The sequence below is a fragment of the Motacilla alba genome, chromosome 1A, assembly GCF_015832195.1.
Source record: "Motacilla alba alba isolate MOTALB_02 chromosome 1A, Motacilla_alba_V1.0_pri, whole genome shotgun sequence".
Classification (NCBI taxonomy): Eukaryota; Metazoa; Chordata; class Aves; order Passeriformes; family Motacillidae; genus Motacilla; species Motacilla alba.
The window spans coordinates 18305828-18322797 of record NC_052031.1 but is presented as its reverse complement, the minus strand read 5'-3'; the positions used below and the strand labels follow the sequence as shown (position 1 = coordinate 18322797).

At 40.6% G+C, this 16970-nt stretch overlaps 1 protein-coding gene across 2 annotated transcripts; it reads left to right on the top strand.

Moving 5' to 3' along the window:
• Nucleotides 1-140: 140 nt before the first annotated feature.
• On the top strand, nt 141-15338 carry ALG12 (ALG12 alpha-1,6-mannosyltransferase). 2 transcript variants are annotated; one of them, XM_038154875.1, is made up of 10 exons: nt 141-345; nt 4037-4232; nt 4378-4510; nt 5055-5228; nt 6567-6761; nt 8095-8198; nt 8655-8878; nt 9595-9764; nt 9948-10023; nt 14017-15338. In XM_038154875.1, the coding sequence occupies exons 2-10, from the start codon at nt 4068-4070 to the stop codon at nt 14246-14248; spliced, it is 1473 nt and encodes a 490-aa protein (XP_038010803.1). In that variant the 5' UTR covers nt 141-345; nt 4037-4067; the 3' UTR covers nt 14249-15338. The 2 variants fall into 2 exon arrangements, with proteins under 2 accessions (XP_038010803.1, XP_038010804.1); XM_038154876.1 differs by lacking the exon at nt 141-345 and adding an exon at nt 410-1359.
• The last annotated feature ends 1632 nt before the right edge of the window (nt 15339-16970 follow it).

The following is a 16970-nucleotide window of genomic DNA, read 5'->3' as shown; positions in this document are numbered from 1 at the left end:
CGCGCACCGGCCGCGGGCGCTCGTTGGTCGAGGCGGCGGAGCGCAGGGACGTGGTCCAATCAGCGCCCGCCACGCTCCGGACCAATGGGAGCCCCCCGCGTGCTTGGAGAGCCGGGGGCGAGGGCGGGGCAGAGCGCCGCCGCCATAATGAGAAAGGGCAAGCGCCGGCCCGCGGGGGCTTCAGCGCCGCCCGCCATTTGTATTTGGCCGCAGCCTCGGGGACCTCCTGCTGCCGGGGGCGTGCCCTGCCCTCACCCAAGATGGCCGGCGGGGGAGGCGGTCACGTGCTCGCGGGGCCGGCGCTGCCGGCGCCCTCTGCGGGGCGGCCACGTGGGCGCGCGCGCGGTGAGTGCGGAGCGGCGGCGGGCGCTGCCCGGGGCGGCGGGGCGGGCGGGCGGGCAGCGAGGGATGGGGCGGCGGGAGAGCCCGCGCCTTTGCGGCTGCCGGGCCACAGGGCGCTCCCGGGAGCCTCGCCGGGCGCTGCTAGGCGGCCGCCCCAGCTCTCCGCCTCCCGGGCGCGGGAGCTGTGGCGTGGCGGGAGGGAGCGCGGCCGGGCAGGGCAGGGCAGGGCAGCCGCCTCCTGAGGGTGTGCGCCGGGCGCGGTGCCTGCCTCTGCTGCGGGGGCCTGGCGGCCTCGGGGCGGCGCCCGCGGCTGCGGGAGCGGCTGGTGGCGCTTGGTCGCGGCCCGGAGCCCTCACGGAGCCCCTCACAGGAGCGCCCTGACGCGCACCCGCGGGGCTGCCACGGCTGGGCTGGGCCGGGGCGTCCCGGAACGATGGGGGCGCGGGGAGGGTGGTCGGGCTGGATTTGGGTAGGCTTCAGTAGAGACCATTCATCGCCGGCCCCAAGAGTGCCATTTCTTTCTCTATCGTTCCGTCGTATCTTTGTATCTGGTAGCGTCCTACTCTGTATTTCCTGCCTCAACCTTCCCCTCTTAGTTTTTTGAGTGGTTTTGTTCTGTTTTTTGTTTTTGTTTTTTTTTTTAGCCAGTCTCGAAACTTATGAGGAAGTGCATATAAGAGTAGTAACTGCAGTTTTTTCCTAACACAAGAAATTAAGCAATCCAAGCAACTAAAAGGTTTGAATCTGACCTCATTGAGGTATTAACTCTAGATCAAGCTTGGATGAGCTGTTAAAACATAGGAAAAAAGCCATGGAAATTTAAGATTAGACAAAAGGGGTTTTGCCAAAGCTAGGGGTGAAAACCTTGTGCTGGGGTGTGCTTGGTGGTTCTGCTTAGACTCCTCTGTGTGAGGGAGTGAAATGACTCTGCAGACAGATTTAACATGCACTTTGGCTGCCAAACTCTATCACAGCTCTTCTGAAGCGTGTCTGAAAAACCTAAGTGAGCTGTGTATGGTAAGTTTTTCACGGGAAGAGTAAAAAAATCTATGTGGACTAATGATACTTCCATTGAAAAAGGTTAAAGCAGCAAGAAACCATTTTTGATGGAAATACATCAGCTTTTTTTTTTTTTTTTTAAATGAAAACCCAAATTTTTTTTCCACACAGTTTAATCCCAGGAAAAGATGAATCCTTTGTGTTAAAGACCCCTGCTCTTCTGTGATGCGGTCTTGATGTAGATTCCTGGGAGGGAGCCAGTGTGGCTATGTTGTAGAGGCCCGAGGAAGACTCTTCTGAAGTTGCTAGAATGTAATCAATGGACAAACCTATGTGTACTGCTTATGTTTGTCCCTCTGAGCTTCATTATTAAATTGTTTTTATTAAGTGAAAAGCTGTTTCTGTGGTTTTGGCATTAAAAAAAAAAACAAACTATAATTGCAAGTATTTGCTTTTATATAGCAAATTTATTTTAATCATCAAATTCAGTGTCTACCTGTCTTGATAAATACCACTTGAATTTTGATGCTTGTCAGCATCAATTTTCAACAGAGCAAGTTATCTTGAGTCTTGACAAGACCACTGAATTTATTAGGCTTTATCTCAGAAACCTGGGTGTTCTCTTCATGCTTTGTTTTTTTGTCTTCTAGCATGTTTCCCTTCAGGGAATTTCAGTATCTATAATGCATATAATTATCTCCAAGACATACAAGTATGCTGTCGTGCTTACTTTTTTCAGCCATACAAAAGGATTGGAGTCAACAAGATAAAAAAAGAGCTTGTGATGAACTGTGTGTGGGCTATGTAGCTTCACTTCCATTCTGATTTAGGAAGTTGGGGCCTGATTATCATGTGGTTATCAGCTAAAGATACCAGGAGCAGGCTGTGTTGTAGATCGGTCAGAAGATAATGAGTGCAGTATTTATAGGTGATGGTAACAGCTCATTGTTATGCTGATGATGTAGTTAGAAAGGAAAAAAACCAGAACTTCTTGGTACTTGGGTCCTTTTATAAGGATTTATTGGGTCCTAAAACACCAGCAGTGTTAAGAAGCTGAGAGTTTGGAGTCAGGAATGCCTACCTTGGAGGTCACTATGCTGTTTCACCTGATGCACGAGCTGCTCAAGTGTTGCTGTGTGCAGCAGTGGATTGACCCTTCAGTGTCCATTTTTCTCTTCAGTTAAGTTTGTCCAGAATCATGGGATTTGTCTGCATTTATTGGAAGAATTCAGCAAGAATTTGTGCAACATAAACTGCCCTGTGCAGGGACTTAATTCCTGCCAGACACTTTTTGAGGTATCCTGGTGTCAGTCCCATGTCTCTTTTCCTGCTCCTGTGGGATAAGGATTCTGTTGTAGCATCAACCACAGTTATCCAGTCTTGTGAAGAAGTAATACTGGGCACAGGTTAAAAAGGCTGTTCCCACTTCCTGGGGTGAAGAGTTTGTTTAGGCTCCTGACAAGGCTCTGGCTTTGAGCTCAGGCTGAGAGCTGCTTAGAGCTTTAGTTACAGTCTGCAGCAGAAGCAATCATCAGAAAAAGAGATGCAGTCAGTGAGGTATTTAAAATAATATGCAGATACATGCAATTTGTAGGAAGTACCCAAATTTCAGGATTTATTGGTGCTCATTGTGAATACGAGGAACAAGAGCTCACTCATTTTTGCTAATGAGCAGCACAAACATCAGTTCAGGAAAAGGTAGCTCTAGGAGGCAGTTTCTAAGTGATCCCAGGAAATCTGCCAACTATCTTACATCTGTTTGGTGGACATGATTAGACCAAAACACAGGAGAAAACATCTCTAACCAAAACCCCAGTTGTGCCTTGAAGGTGCTGGTTTTGAAATTTTTCTCTGTGAGAACAGAGCAAGAATAATAATAACCAAAATCTCTTGTCTTTTATTAAATTGTAAACTTACAAAAAATTGGGAAGCTTAAATTAAAAGAACGTGAAATAGATTTGCTCTGGCATCACCTGGACACATTTTACTGTAGTGATAAAATACAACGTAAATACTTCCATAAGAAGGGCTCAGCAGTGTTGTGAAATGAAGCACTAGGGAGAGGGGGCCTTCATTTCTGGCTAGAAGTGTGAAATATGGAGTGAGAATGTCTCTTGCCGTGGTGACACGTGTGGATGCCAGGGGGATTTGTCCTTTCCTGGCCAAGTCCAGCCCAAGCTGCTGGCAAATTCAGGAGATCAAAGTATTCTGTTCTCAAGAATTAACTCATCCTTGTGGATCCTCTCCCACTGTTTTTGGAGCCCTGAACAAACAAGAGAGTATGTTCTAAAGACCATCAGTAAATCCAGTGTGCAGTTAAGGTGAGGATGGATTACAAAGCTATCTGTCCCCACAAATCACAGGCATAACTGAGGTGGCACTCAGCAGTGGGGCAGTATGGAATGCAAAGGGATATACTTTCTTAGGTAGGGTTCATGTTGTCTTGAGGTTTTTTAGATGGAAATTAAAACAATTATATTTACAGACTGCAGCATAAATTCTGAAATGCTTCTGAATATATTTTGGGCTACCTTAATTCATTGAATGTAGTAAAAAATTTCCTGGATTTTTTGACTTACTAGTCTTTGTTTGAACTTCTTGACTGCTGTAGTACCTTTTCCTTGCATCATAATTTTTTTTTCTGGTTGTACACTTCATGCCATGTTATTTATGTAATTTATTTTCTTTTTAACAGTAATAGAATATACCTGAATTTCAAAGCCAAGATGGCTCAGAAGAGGAGCTCAAGTGGGCGGTCATTCCCATTGCTGCTGCTGCTGATTGCAGTGGCCTTTGTTCATTTAACTGTCTGTCCTTTCACAAAAGTGGAGGAAAGCTTTAACCTACAAGCTATCCATGATGTGGTGTACCACCAGCTGGACTTGGATAAGGTAAATTGAAAATAATATCATCATTTTTGGACAGTGTTAGAGATGGCAATTCCCTGCAGTATCTGTAGGATAAATGCAGTGTGAATATGATTTATTTTCCCTTGTTTCTAATTTGCTTTTTTTAAGTAGATTCTCCTTTTTGCAGTATGACCATCATGAATTTCCTGGAGTTGTCCCAAGAACGTTCCTTGGACCAATTTTTATTGCTGCCCTTTCCAGCCCGGCTATCTACATACTTTCTGTGCTAAGAATGTCCAAGTTTTATTCCCAGCTGATAGGTATGAGAACTTCAGATCCTCAGAAATGTCACCCATTAGAGCACTAGTTAAAACATTGTCGCTACATTTGGACTAATGGTTCAATTGGTCTAAAAATGGTTAAATTAATATTCTTTTCCTCAGTGAAGGAAAACCCATACCATGGTACTTGGGGCCAGCATGGCCATTCAGCTTCCTCTTTGGGAGTAACTAGCAGCACACAGAAGGTCTGTGCTAATAAATGTCAGGCAGTGTAGAAAAAGCAAGTGTCTCAAGTCTCTTCAGAGCGTTATCTCCCATGTACACTTCAGAAAGGATTGCTAACTTTGGCATGGAAGCATTGACCTTTGTGCAGAACTGCCAGAGAAGTTAAAAGGGGATTAGGATTAGAGAAGATAAACTAAAAGGAATTTTGGTGCGCTTTGTGTTTCTTTGAAGGTAGTTATATTGTGGTATCTTAAGTGTTAATCTTTAGAATGTCTTTCCATTACATTATATAACATGGCTGTTCATCAGTGATCCATCTGATACTACTCTTTGATTCCCTTTTTTATTCTCCTGGTAGTCCGAGGAAGTTTGGGGCTCAGTGTGATTTACACCTTATGGAAGCTGCAGAAAGAAGTTAGAAAACAGTTTGGAGCAACTACAGCATCAATCTTCTGTCTCATCACTGTTACTCAGTTTCATTTGATGTTTTACTGTACAAGAACTCTTCCTAACGTGTTTGCACTTCCATTCGGTAGGTATTTCATAGGAAAAAAGTAAAAATTTAAAACTTCTTTTCAAATGTATCAGTAGTTAAAGCACAGGAAAAATATGGGCAGACCAAACTGATGTACCTACTTGATTAAGTTGTGTGATAACAAAACCAGAAAGCCTGAGATTTCATTCTCTTTTTACCATCTATGCTTACAGTGACTGTTTTATCAAGTTTTATTGACTCTGAGTACATGTAGGTTTTGTCAGGTGGCTTTGATTACCTAGAGGTTTGAGTACACATGTCTAATGTGTCAAGCATAGAGCTATGGAAAGGGATGAGGTGTACCTGCAGTTCAAAAAAGCCCTGTGAACTTGGTCTGCACAGTAAAGGACTTTCAAATGGGATTGTAGAAGAAATTCCTACTGCACCATCTTCACCTTCCTCTTCTGAAGCTGTCTACAAATGCAGCAGTTTCTATACGTACAGTAAAAAATGTAAAAAAACAATGTCAAGCCCTTCTCTACATATACAGTTTTCCCTCAGAGCTGATGAAGAGGCAAATTAATCACATGTGACGGATATTTACTGAGTCATTAAATGTTTCAGTGCAAGTTGTTCAGCTAATAACATTGTGAGGTTGATGTAAGAACCTGTATAGATGAGAAATGAGAAACAAAAGCAGATGAATTGTCAGATAAACTGTCTAGTAATGTCTCAGATAATTTTTTGCATATTAAGAAATACATGATTTGTTTCATGATTTTGTACCTTAGTATTTCACGTGTTCCTTAGGATCCTGAGCACTTTACTGTGTTGAGATTTAAGCTAAAGTAGAGACAATTTCATCTGTAGAGATATGATGTGTCCCACCTAATCATGTAAATGAGTTTATAGATCTTTCTCCCTCAGCAGTGGTCTGTAATCTCATTTTTTATGAAATGGTTTTGTGTTATCATGAGTATAGACTATACTTAGCCAAGAGAATAAACTAACTGCCCAGCTGATATTGAGCAGTAATAATTATGAACCATAGTATGAGAAACTTTTAGTACTCCCTTAGGGTTTATTTTTCTTCCCCCCTCCTCCAATGGCTATTAAATATACTGCCTAGAAAGAATTTCCATGTGTTCCTTCTGTGGTTATACTTTTCCTAATTACTTAAGCATCAACAATATAAAGCTGTGCATTATTCCAAATTACATTTCTCTAACAAAGGAACAATTTCTGGACTAGAAATGGTGGGAGGACCAAGAGAATGTTGGTGAGAAGTTAGAGGAACAAGAAGATAGCACTGAGTGTTACCCTATAGAAAATAAATAGTTCGGTATGTTGGATGACGTGTTTTGGGGTTTTTTGTTTTGTTGGTTTTTTTTGCAGTGCTCCTGGCATTGACATTTTGGATACAGCAAAAGCAAAGGCCATTCATTTGGTTCTCAGCTTTGGCAATTATAGTCTTCAGATCAGAGCTCTGCATATTCTTAGGCCTCATGCTCCTGGTGACGTTATTAACGAAAAGAATCTCCATTTTCAAGGTGCTTTCCCATGCTGTTCCTGCTGGAATGTTTTGGTTGGGTAAGTGTTTGCTTGGAAGAAAGCAAATGATATTAAGTTCAAGAGAAGTCTGGAGTTTTGACTGATTTATCTGCTGAGTGACCCTTAAGGGTTTTTTTTTGGGGAGTGGCAGTGGAGAGAGGGTAAGTGGGGTGTTGTGAGTTGTTATTGTTTTAGTTTGATTCTATTTGCTAATAATGTGACAAGATTTTTTATTTCTTTGAAAATTTCTATGTGAGGAAATAGAAGTGTGCAGAGTAGAGAAAGCTACTGTGGCTTTTGTCTTTAGGTGCTTACATTATAATGTCCTGAGCTTAAAGAGGCCGAGATGTGCAAGTTGACTGCAGTACAATTAATACCTGGCTGCAGCTACTTGTGCATATTATCAGTTGTGATATCTATTGCCATGGTGATCAGCTGAGTCTCAGGATAAAATACAACTGTGTGACAAACAGAGATACCAAGCAGGAGGGCTGTAGGGAGAGTTGCAATTCGGCTCTGCTCCATTATTAAATTAAATTTAACAGCTAAAGTGATCTCCATGCTGGAGAGGTTGGAAAATTCCCTTGTCTCTACCCATCCATGGAAGACCCTCATGTATGTGCACATAAATACTTTAAGCTGCTTTACCAGCCTACCTAATTAAAAATGCTGTTGTCAGGTATGTGGTGGTGACCCCTGGCAGCATGCTGGCCCTTGCACGGAGTGCACAATAGAAACACAGAACAATTATGCCAGGTGCATTTGGAGGCACCTCATGATGTAAGAGTTTGGAGGTCCAGTGGGAATTAACCACTGGCACTTGCCTTTCCTATTTGAGCAAAATCCTTAAATACTGGAGCAGTTTTCACAGATCTGAGTGGAGGAGATAGGGATGACGGTTTTGCTGCTTTATTTTTGCCTTTCATCCCTTATTCTCCCTCCACCTAATGAAGAGTACCAAACTTTGTGATTGTATTTTTAACTTAACAAAAAACAACTGTAGCTTTACAATAAAAATTTATTTAGTACTATTTGAAGTTAACATGAGCTTCTTATTGTTCATTTAATGCTTATAATACTCTTCTAAAACAAATCTCAATTAAACCGTTTTTTTCAAACCTGGGGTTGGGGTGGGGTGAATCCCAATTGAATTCATGTCCAATGTGCTTCTTTAAAGGCTTCTGTTCAGAAGTGCCTCCCTTCCCTGCACAACACACATATTCAGCCTTCTCTGTGGTTTTGGGCGAGGCTTACAGTGCATGTTTCAGTTTATGTTGGTCTCAGTATGCTGTATATGTGCTATTTGGATTTGTTAGTTTGCTTTTCCCTGGTTTTTAGTTCATGCAGATTTCTATCTCTTTAATTCTTTTAGGGCTAACAGTTGCTGTGGATTCTCTATTTTGGAGGCAGCTTGTGTGGCCTGAGGGGAAAGTGCTCTGGTATAACACAGTTTTAAACAAAAGTTCCAACTGGGGAGTATCCTTTGAAACATCCAGAGAAAAAGAACACTACCAGCCAAAGCAAAGACTTGATGTGACTTACTCCTGAGACTCAGGGTGTTAGATTCTGCTTTTCATTACTTAAAACTTATGAGACAGTGTCTGTTCCTTTAGGTGTTTCTGCAGATTGTAAGTCTCCTCTGCTAACTCTTTCTTGCCTCTTTGTGTTCTACCAGTATAAAGCCAGGTTTCTTCCCCTTGGTGTTTCATGTTGCCCATCATTGGTGCCATTTGATGTGTCTCTGTTGGGTTATGTGAATGTAATTAAGCAACTGCTTTTAGTTCTCCGAAGATGAGACAGGAAATGAAAGGCTGGAAGAATGTGTATACGAAAAGTATACTGCATATTTGCAAAATTTGTGAGTACTAATGTAAAGAATAGTTACTTTACTTGTTAGAAGTGAAAGCATCCTTAACTCTTTTCACCTTGAAGACCTCTCCCTTCTTGTGGTATTTCTATTCAGCCCTGCCTCGTGCTTTGGGATGCAGCATAGTATTTGTACCTTTAGGGGTAACAGAGAAGAGAACTCGGATTTTACTTTTGCCAGCACTGGGCTTTATTTTCTTGTATTCGTTTCTCCCACACAAAGAGCTGCGTTTCATCATCTATACTTTCCCTGTTTTCAACATAGTGGCTGCTAAAATGTGCTCGCGAATGTAAGTTCAAAATCCTGTTTGTTGGGTTTTTTTTCCTCTGAAAATGCAAAAGGAAAACTATTAGTGCTATTTTTATGCACTTTTTTCATCTCAACCTGTGGATCATACTGAAATATTCATGTGCAGTAGAAAGGAGTTTGAGGTATTTGTACCCATTTAACTGCAAAGAGAAGGGGAAGCAGAAAAGTCAAATGCTTTGATGGGACTATTTGGGAAGTCTGGAGGAGAATTGAGAATGGAGCCCTAATTTTACTGTTACGTTGTTACAATGCAGTTCCTTTAGCAGAAAAGAAGACACATTCCAGTGTACTCCTGAGCTGTTAACACAGTTTAGTTCAGGAGATAGTTTAATACACAGGCGAGGCTTGTGAAACAAGGAGTTAAATAGTTCTGCTTGGGTATGTTGAGTAAACAAAGTGAAGTTCAGAGTGTAACTTCTTTAAAAGAGAATATATTCATAGCTGACGTTTTTAAACACAGAAATAGTTAGCTTTATTGATAAGTTTGTCTTAGCTTTATTAATGAGATTAATTTAAATGTCACTAGAAGTTGATCTTCTGGAAATTGGTAATACATGTCATACAGGGTTAATAAAATTTGTGTTAATCTTTATTATCTAGAAGCGGAATTTCTCTAACAGTAGTGTCACAGTAGTCAGTGATCAGTGTGAAAGAAAATAACAGTTTATTCTTCCTTGTTTTTCTCTTCCTCAACAGTCTGAATAACTCCCGGAGATCCTGGCTGTACAAACTCGGATCATTCTTTATTATAATGCATCTTCTACTTAATGCTGTTTATTCAGGAATATCTTTATATGTTTCACATTTCAATTATCCTGGAGGAGTGGCAATTCAGAAGTTGCATGAGTTGGTACCTTCAACAGCAGGTATGTAAAGCTGGCTTGAGGTACGTTCACCTAATCTTAATTTCAGTATATCTTTTCATGTATTGAATACTTCTTCAGACTAGGTACACACATTTTCTTTGTTACTGTTTTGTTAATTTATCATTAATCAGAGTGTACTTGGAAGAATTTTGAACCTGTATTCCATTTTCTTTATTTGTGTAGATGTCTCTGTTCACATTGATGTGGCTGCAGCACAAACAGGAGTCTCTCGGTTTCTGGAAATCAATTCTGATTGGAGGTATGTTCTGAATGAGCTATTTTGATCTTAGGACAGTAGCCTGCTTTTGCTTTTTTTTGCATGTGCACAGGGATGAGCATTGCAAACACAATTTCTGGTACAGCATATTTATTAAACCAGCTTACGAACAATATGAATCTTCAGAGAATTTTTGATGTCTGCCCTGCTGCCATTTCAGAAATAAAGCACTGCAGTGTTTTTTCATTGTTTTGGTTGACCCTGATTTGCCTGTATAGGATAGAATATTTTGAAGGACAAGAGGTAATGGCCTCAAGTTGTGCCAGGGGAGGTTTAGGTGTGATACTAGGAAAAATTCTTTCACGGCAAGGGTTGTCATGCATTGGAACATGCTGCTCAGGGAAGTGGTGGAGTCACCATCCCTGGGAGTGTTAAAAGTGTGGATATGGCTCTTGGGGCCATGGTTTAATGGTGAATGTGGTGGTGGTGCTAAGGTGACAATTTGGCTTGATGCTCTTAGACATATTTTGCAACCTTAATAATTCTGGGATTCTAAGGACATCAGAAACAGCACAAACATTGTTAGCTTGCCAAACTTTATACCAATATGTTTAATGCAGCTAGGTCAGATACCCCACTAGACCTTGTGAAACAGAGCTTTCTTGGCAGAGCAGTGTATATAATTATTTGTCTGAATGGTGTGTGGCAATGTGATGCTCATGTACATTTTAATATTGAAAGTCTGTTTTTATGTGGAACATCCCTCATATAGATGGCATTGTAGCTGCTGCTGGAACACATTCATTAGCTCTGGGGGAAGTTGAGTGCTGTGTTACTATGACCCACAGTGATACAGACACTGTTAAAAAGAGTTGGAATATTGGAATGAATAATAGGAGACGTTGTGAGGTGGCATCATTTGCTTTTCAGGATGAAAACTAAAAAGTAGACACCTTTCTGATTTTTAAGCCTACCTCTTCAGCTGAAGCATAAGTTTTTAATTTAAATGAAAATGATCTTAATGGAAATGGTTCATTAGAAGGTGACACAAAGCCTTCCTTCATACTGCACAAAACAAAAGCAACACAAGCAGATTTTGATTGAAGAAGTATTCTGAGCATAGGGTTCTTTTTCCCCAGTCACAGTGTTCAGGATCAGATGAACATAATTTAATTACTGGTATGTTTAGAGATAAAAGTACTTTGGAAGTAAAGCAGAAGAAGGGAAAAGAATGCTTCCAGGGGAATTACAAAAATCATTGATCTTGCTATGCCTTTTTATTTCCAAGCACTCTCATAATGATGGTACAGACTGTTTAAAGCCTTCACAATTACCTAGCTACTGTTTATTTCAAATTGTTTTTTGTATGCTGATCTAGAGAAAGTCTTAAACCATCAGTTGGGAGGAGGCATTAAGCTGCTAGAGTACAAGGGATAGAATGTGCATGATAGCTAAAATGTTTCAGTTTTGGGGGGTTTAAAATATACTTAAATACACACACTACTCTGAATATAACTCTACTCTCTCAGTAGTGCTTCATTCCAATGAGCTTTTTGAGTTGGTGAGTGTTGGATTGCTTTGGGTTTGTAAGGCCTAGTGGGATTGGAAGGTGAATTAATAATATCCCTGTCACTGATAAATGTTTCATGGTGTTACAGCTACAGAGCAGTTTCACTTTTATCTGTACTCAGCAAAACAAAGGCTAAAGGAAGGGCTGATTCAGCATAAAGTTTCACCTTAAAAAAATCAGGCAAAATCCACAACGGAGCATCATACACAGGACTACCACTTGGTCTGACTGCACAGTAGTGCAGAGTTTATTGGCACCAACTGTCCATTTTCTCATTGTCCAAGAAAGTGACATCCTTTCAGATGGGTGAGAACTAACTTAACCTCTTCATAGACTGTATATATCAGGTGGAAACAGATTAGGGGTGGAGTGGCTGTGAAGGCTGATGATTCATCAGATAACTGCAGTCCATAAATAAAAGTGTCTTAAAGTTATCAGCTTTCAGTTGTGTGCTCAGATTAGATCTGTTTGCCTCAAGAAAAATGCAAGTGATCTATTATTTTTCTTCAAAGGGTGATTGAAATGAGCTTGATGCAGATTCTAACATGGAACAGGTGTTACAATCTTGTCTTCAATTAGTGCAGTCTCTTTGAACCCTGAATAAATATGCTGTGTAAGCCTAAAGTATTTAAAAATAATAAAATTCAGAAATGCATGCAGCCAGATGAAAGGCCTTTTACTTGCTGATGAAGAAAATGCAAAATTAGTAGCTGGTAATGTTGTTACAAAGTAATGCTGTTCCTTCTGCCAGTTTGGATGTCTCTACCAACCTAAGGGGTATTGAGATATTTTTGGAAATAGCAGGTGAAATTAGCATGCAGTTGTTTTAAAAGGAGAAAACACCTGTTCAGTGTCCAGTGTAATTCTGCACTATACAGTGTATTTAGTGACACTTATGAATTCTGTCAGACTGGAGTCTTTCCTGAGTTGCCAAAATTTTAGTTAGCAATTCGCACAAAACCTCTGGTTTTCTGTAAAGTACTTCCTTCAAATATGTTAAATATTAATGACTTCCCTGTCAGGCAGCATTATAAAAATATCAGTAGAGATTTTTTTCAGGAAATTCAGGCAGATGAGAGCCTGCAAAGATGCAGGCTGGATTTAATCCTGGTGCATTTAAGGGTATGTGGGGCTGGGACTGCACCACTTCCCTACCTGTGTCCCCATCTGCAAGGAAAGTCACAGCTTGAGTAAGATGCCTGTGAAATGTGTGGAATGATTCAGGTGCCTAAGAATGGGAGCTCCAAGTGCTGGTAGAAAACATTTCACAGGGCAACAAAAAAGGTGCAGAATGGGGCACTGCTCTTCACTCAGGTTACAGAGCCCAGCAGTGGTTCCTGGAGTGTTTTGGAATGAACTCACCTCTTTCTTCTCCTTTGAAGTTGTTGGATTGAGGACTCGATCAGACTGCCATGTCCAGTATGAATATCCTAACCTTTAAGCTATAAATTGCACCTGACTCCTCAGTGAATGAACAAATAACTATTGCAAAGCAGAACAAAGTCCTCATGAGACAGTGAGGGAGATCTGTCTCAATTCCTAGATTGAAGGGGCTCATACAGCTCTTAAGAGATAATGAACTTCAGTTTTAGGCTTAGATCAGATGAAAACTGGCTGAAACTAGATCTTTCACATCCCTGCCAAATGGCTAAGTCACTTGTTTTCTCGTCCTGTAAATTCCCTCAATAGCTAGATTGCACATAAGTCCTTTTAATAACTGTAAGTGTACATAATAAATAGTCCTAGAACTCAGTAGTTACTTGTTATTTTTTTTAATTCTGTATATATTTTATATGTATTCTTGTACTTAAACAGTTTATAAAAGCTGACCCAAAGTGACCTGCCCAAACATGTAGTAGATCGGGGAACTGAAATTAGAAATAACAAGTGCCAAATTAGTACTGTAACTGCCAGGCTCCTTCTTTCCTCAAGGAGTAAAGGAGGTCTTCTCCCTGCTATTCTCTGAGGCTCCTACTCTAATGTATGACTGCCAGAAGAAAAAGGTTTCTGCTTAAGTACCACATAAGGTATTTTTTAGAATTACTAAAAAACCCGACTGAAAAAAAAAAAAAGGCAAAAAACCCAAATGAAAACAAAACAAAACCATCCCCACATTTCTCCAAATGCAATTCTTGTAGAGTAAAACTTAAAAATTGGTCTGATTTCCTACAATCTTAGGCTTTGGAGTCCTTTTTCCACTAAATTGAAATAGGGAACTAGTAAGAAATTTTCTAGGAGTTGTGATTTATATCACAATAGCAGCAGAAAGACTTGCATGGAATGACTGAGTCCCTACATTCTTAAAAAATACCATTTCCTCCTCTAGTACTATTTAATCAGGAGATGTAACTGAGAATGTTAGTTCCTTTTTGTGTTTCATCTTGGATGCTTCATGCCTCTGCAGTAATGGCCATCTTTAATAGGTAAAGCAAGGAATAAAAATAAATATTCTTTATTCTTTACAGGTATGACAAAAGAGAAGATGTTAAACCAGGAGACCAGTTGATGTTTTCTTACACACACATACTGATGGAAACAAATCCTCTTCAAATATCACATTACAAGACAACCCACAGGCCACTGGCAAATATACCTGGCATCAGTAAAATTGGGTTGAACCTTACTGCACTACCTCCTTTTACTTTAAACTTGAAACCAAAATTAGTACTGTTGGAAAAACTTCCTCTATCATCTTGACTGTGAATTTTAAGTGAGTCTTTTGATGTGATTTTGCTGATGATTGAACTATATAAGACAGCAGAAAATTGTCATTGCAGCACTGCAGCTCAGCTCCTGTGGAAAGGCACAGAAAATCTCTGTACCAGTTGGGCTTTAGCTCCGTCCTGTTTCTTCTGTAAATAATCCAGTGCATTCCTGGTCAGTCTGTGCTCAGGATACTGAGTTGTATTGGTTGATATGTTTGAGAGAGGTTGCCTACAAGTTACTGGTATTAAGTAAAACCTGTGTACTTGGTTTAGTAGTCTGTTTCATCATGTAGCACAGGTATGTCCTAATTGTCCTGTATAAGATACAAAACCAACAGGTTTGTGCTGGGGCAATAATTTGATATGTAATCTGTGTGTGCAAAGATGTATTTGTGTATCTGCAGGATTGTAACCCCCTTAGCTGTCACATTGCCAGTGTGAAACCTAAGGATGTTATGAACATAGGAAAACCATATTCATTATTGCTTCGTCATAGTACCTAATTGTGCCCTGTAGGCTCCCAGACTAACCAAGCATTCACTTAAAAAGCAGTTGGACCTCTTGACAAGCACTGTTTCATAACAGATCTGAGTATTAAGAATGATTATCTTCATTCCAACAGTTCATGAAAAAGCAGTGACTTGGATTTCCCAGGAAAAAGAATCTTTAAAATAATTTCTCCCCTCTTCTGCTGTAATGGTATCTTAATTTGCAGTGTAAAAATTACCTATGAAAATGCCCACTTCAAGATATATGCTGTTTTCCTTTTTTTTATTAAATAATCCCTTTGGAAAGGAGTATTCTAATGTGCCATGTGCTGCATTCTATAAACTAGAGTAAGATTGCATGCTCTGTAGTTTCTTTATGTGATGTTTTTGTTAAGGATGTCTGCATAGATTGCTGAATGGAACAAGATGAAAACGTTAGAATTCTGGTTAGGGCCAGTTGTAATATGACAGAACCTCCATTAGTGAAAAATGTCAGAATCACTGAAATTATCATGGGCAGAAAACTATTCCTTGCTGACTGAAAACTTGAGTAAAATATAATTATTGAATAAAGTAGTTTGGTTTTTAATTTTATTTTTGTTTTGTTCATTTTCTTTTTATTCTTAAACTTGCTTGATTCAGGAGCTACCTTTACCTGTGTATGTTTCAGTTTTTAGGACCTTGCTTTCTTTTTATTGTGTAGATTATGTATCAGTGGAACTGATCTGGTGGGGTGGAGCCTACTCCCTCCGGGGTGGCTGTTGTTGCCCAGGCTTCCTTGGCCTGAGCAGATCTGGCAAAAGCAACCTGCAGAACTTGTTGGTCCAGTCTCTGGCCGCTCTTGAAATTTAAATCATTCAAGTATTATCTATTTGACTTGTCTTTGGAAGAAAACCTAGCTTCCTCCAGAGCCAGTTTGAACATCAAACAATTCACAAGAGACAGAAGGAAATACATGTGCAAATAGCTGCAAATTTGGAACTGCACAAAGGAAAACTTTTGTTTAGGGTGTAGGTAGGCCTTCATGTTAAGGCGAATCACATAACTCCCCCACACTGCAATCCGCAACTCAAGAACCCAAACTAAAATTTATCCTGCCCAGGTATATACAAATGTCTGTGTGGTTGCTCCAGCTTTCCAAATCCCTGGTTGTCAGAATCCTCTGCAGGAACCTAGAGAAAACCTAGGGCTACTGTGCTTGCAGAATAGGCATCTCAAGCAACTGTCTGAAGTGGCACTGAATATGGACACATGAGGTGTTTGAGGAGGTTCATCTTGCTGAATTTCATACTCACATCATACAGGGTCCTTCCACAGACTTACTCTGGTGTGTGGGTGCTACCTGTGGGACTTTAACCAGTGATGGTGTTCAGCTGTGAAGTGAGGTCTACTGCTGTTCAGTCTCATCACCCATGGAAATAGAAGCAATCAGTTCAAACTGGCCTTTTACTCTTTGTTTGGGGTAGAGAAAGATAAAATACATACAAGGAGACAGGAAAGAGATACTGGATTATTGCAGTTTTGAAGAGTGTCTGAAGTTTATTTGTGTCCTGTTACATCTTGTCCTCCATATGTGGTTACTGAAAGTGCATAGTTTGAAAATCTGCAACTTGGTTTTGTAGCTGCAAGGGCTAGATTGTGACCCAGGCAGTGCATGAAGCAGCACAGTACCTGTGGCTGTATGACCTCTGTAACAGCATGTATCAGGGCAGGTTTAGGCTGGATAATAGGAAAAGGTTCTTTACCCAGAGGGTGGTTGGGCATTGGAACAGCTCCCCAGAGAAGTGGTCACAGCACCAGCCTGACAGGGTTCAAGAAGTGTTTGGAAAACACTCTCAGGCACATGGTGTGACTCTTGGAGATGTCCTGTGCAGGACCAGGAGTTGAACTTTGATGATCCTTGTGTGTCCTTTCCAAATCATGTATTCCTTTCTAGCTGTGATCTGTGGGTAACTGCCTCAGACACAGGCCATGAACGTTGTGGTGGCCCTCACTTGGAATAAGCAGGGGCAGCTGGTGAACTGGGATCAAGATTACTGCAGTTTTCCCCTAAAGGCTGCTTGAATAAAATAAGCAATCCTTGGAACAGAAACTAAAGCCATCTCTCCTTAAATGAATTTTCTCATCTCCAAGTCTTGTGTTGCCTTTCTTTAGCTCCACAAGAACAATAGAGCTTATTTTCTCCTTTAACATAAATTCATATTTAGTGTACTTGCATGGAAGAAA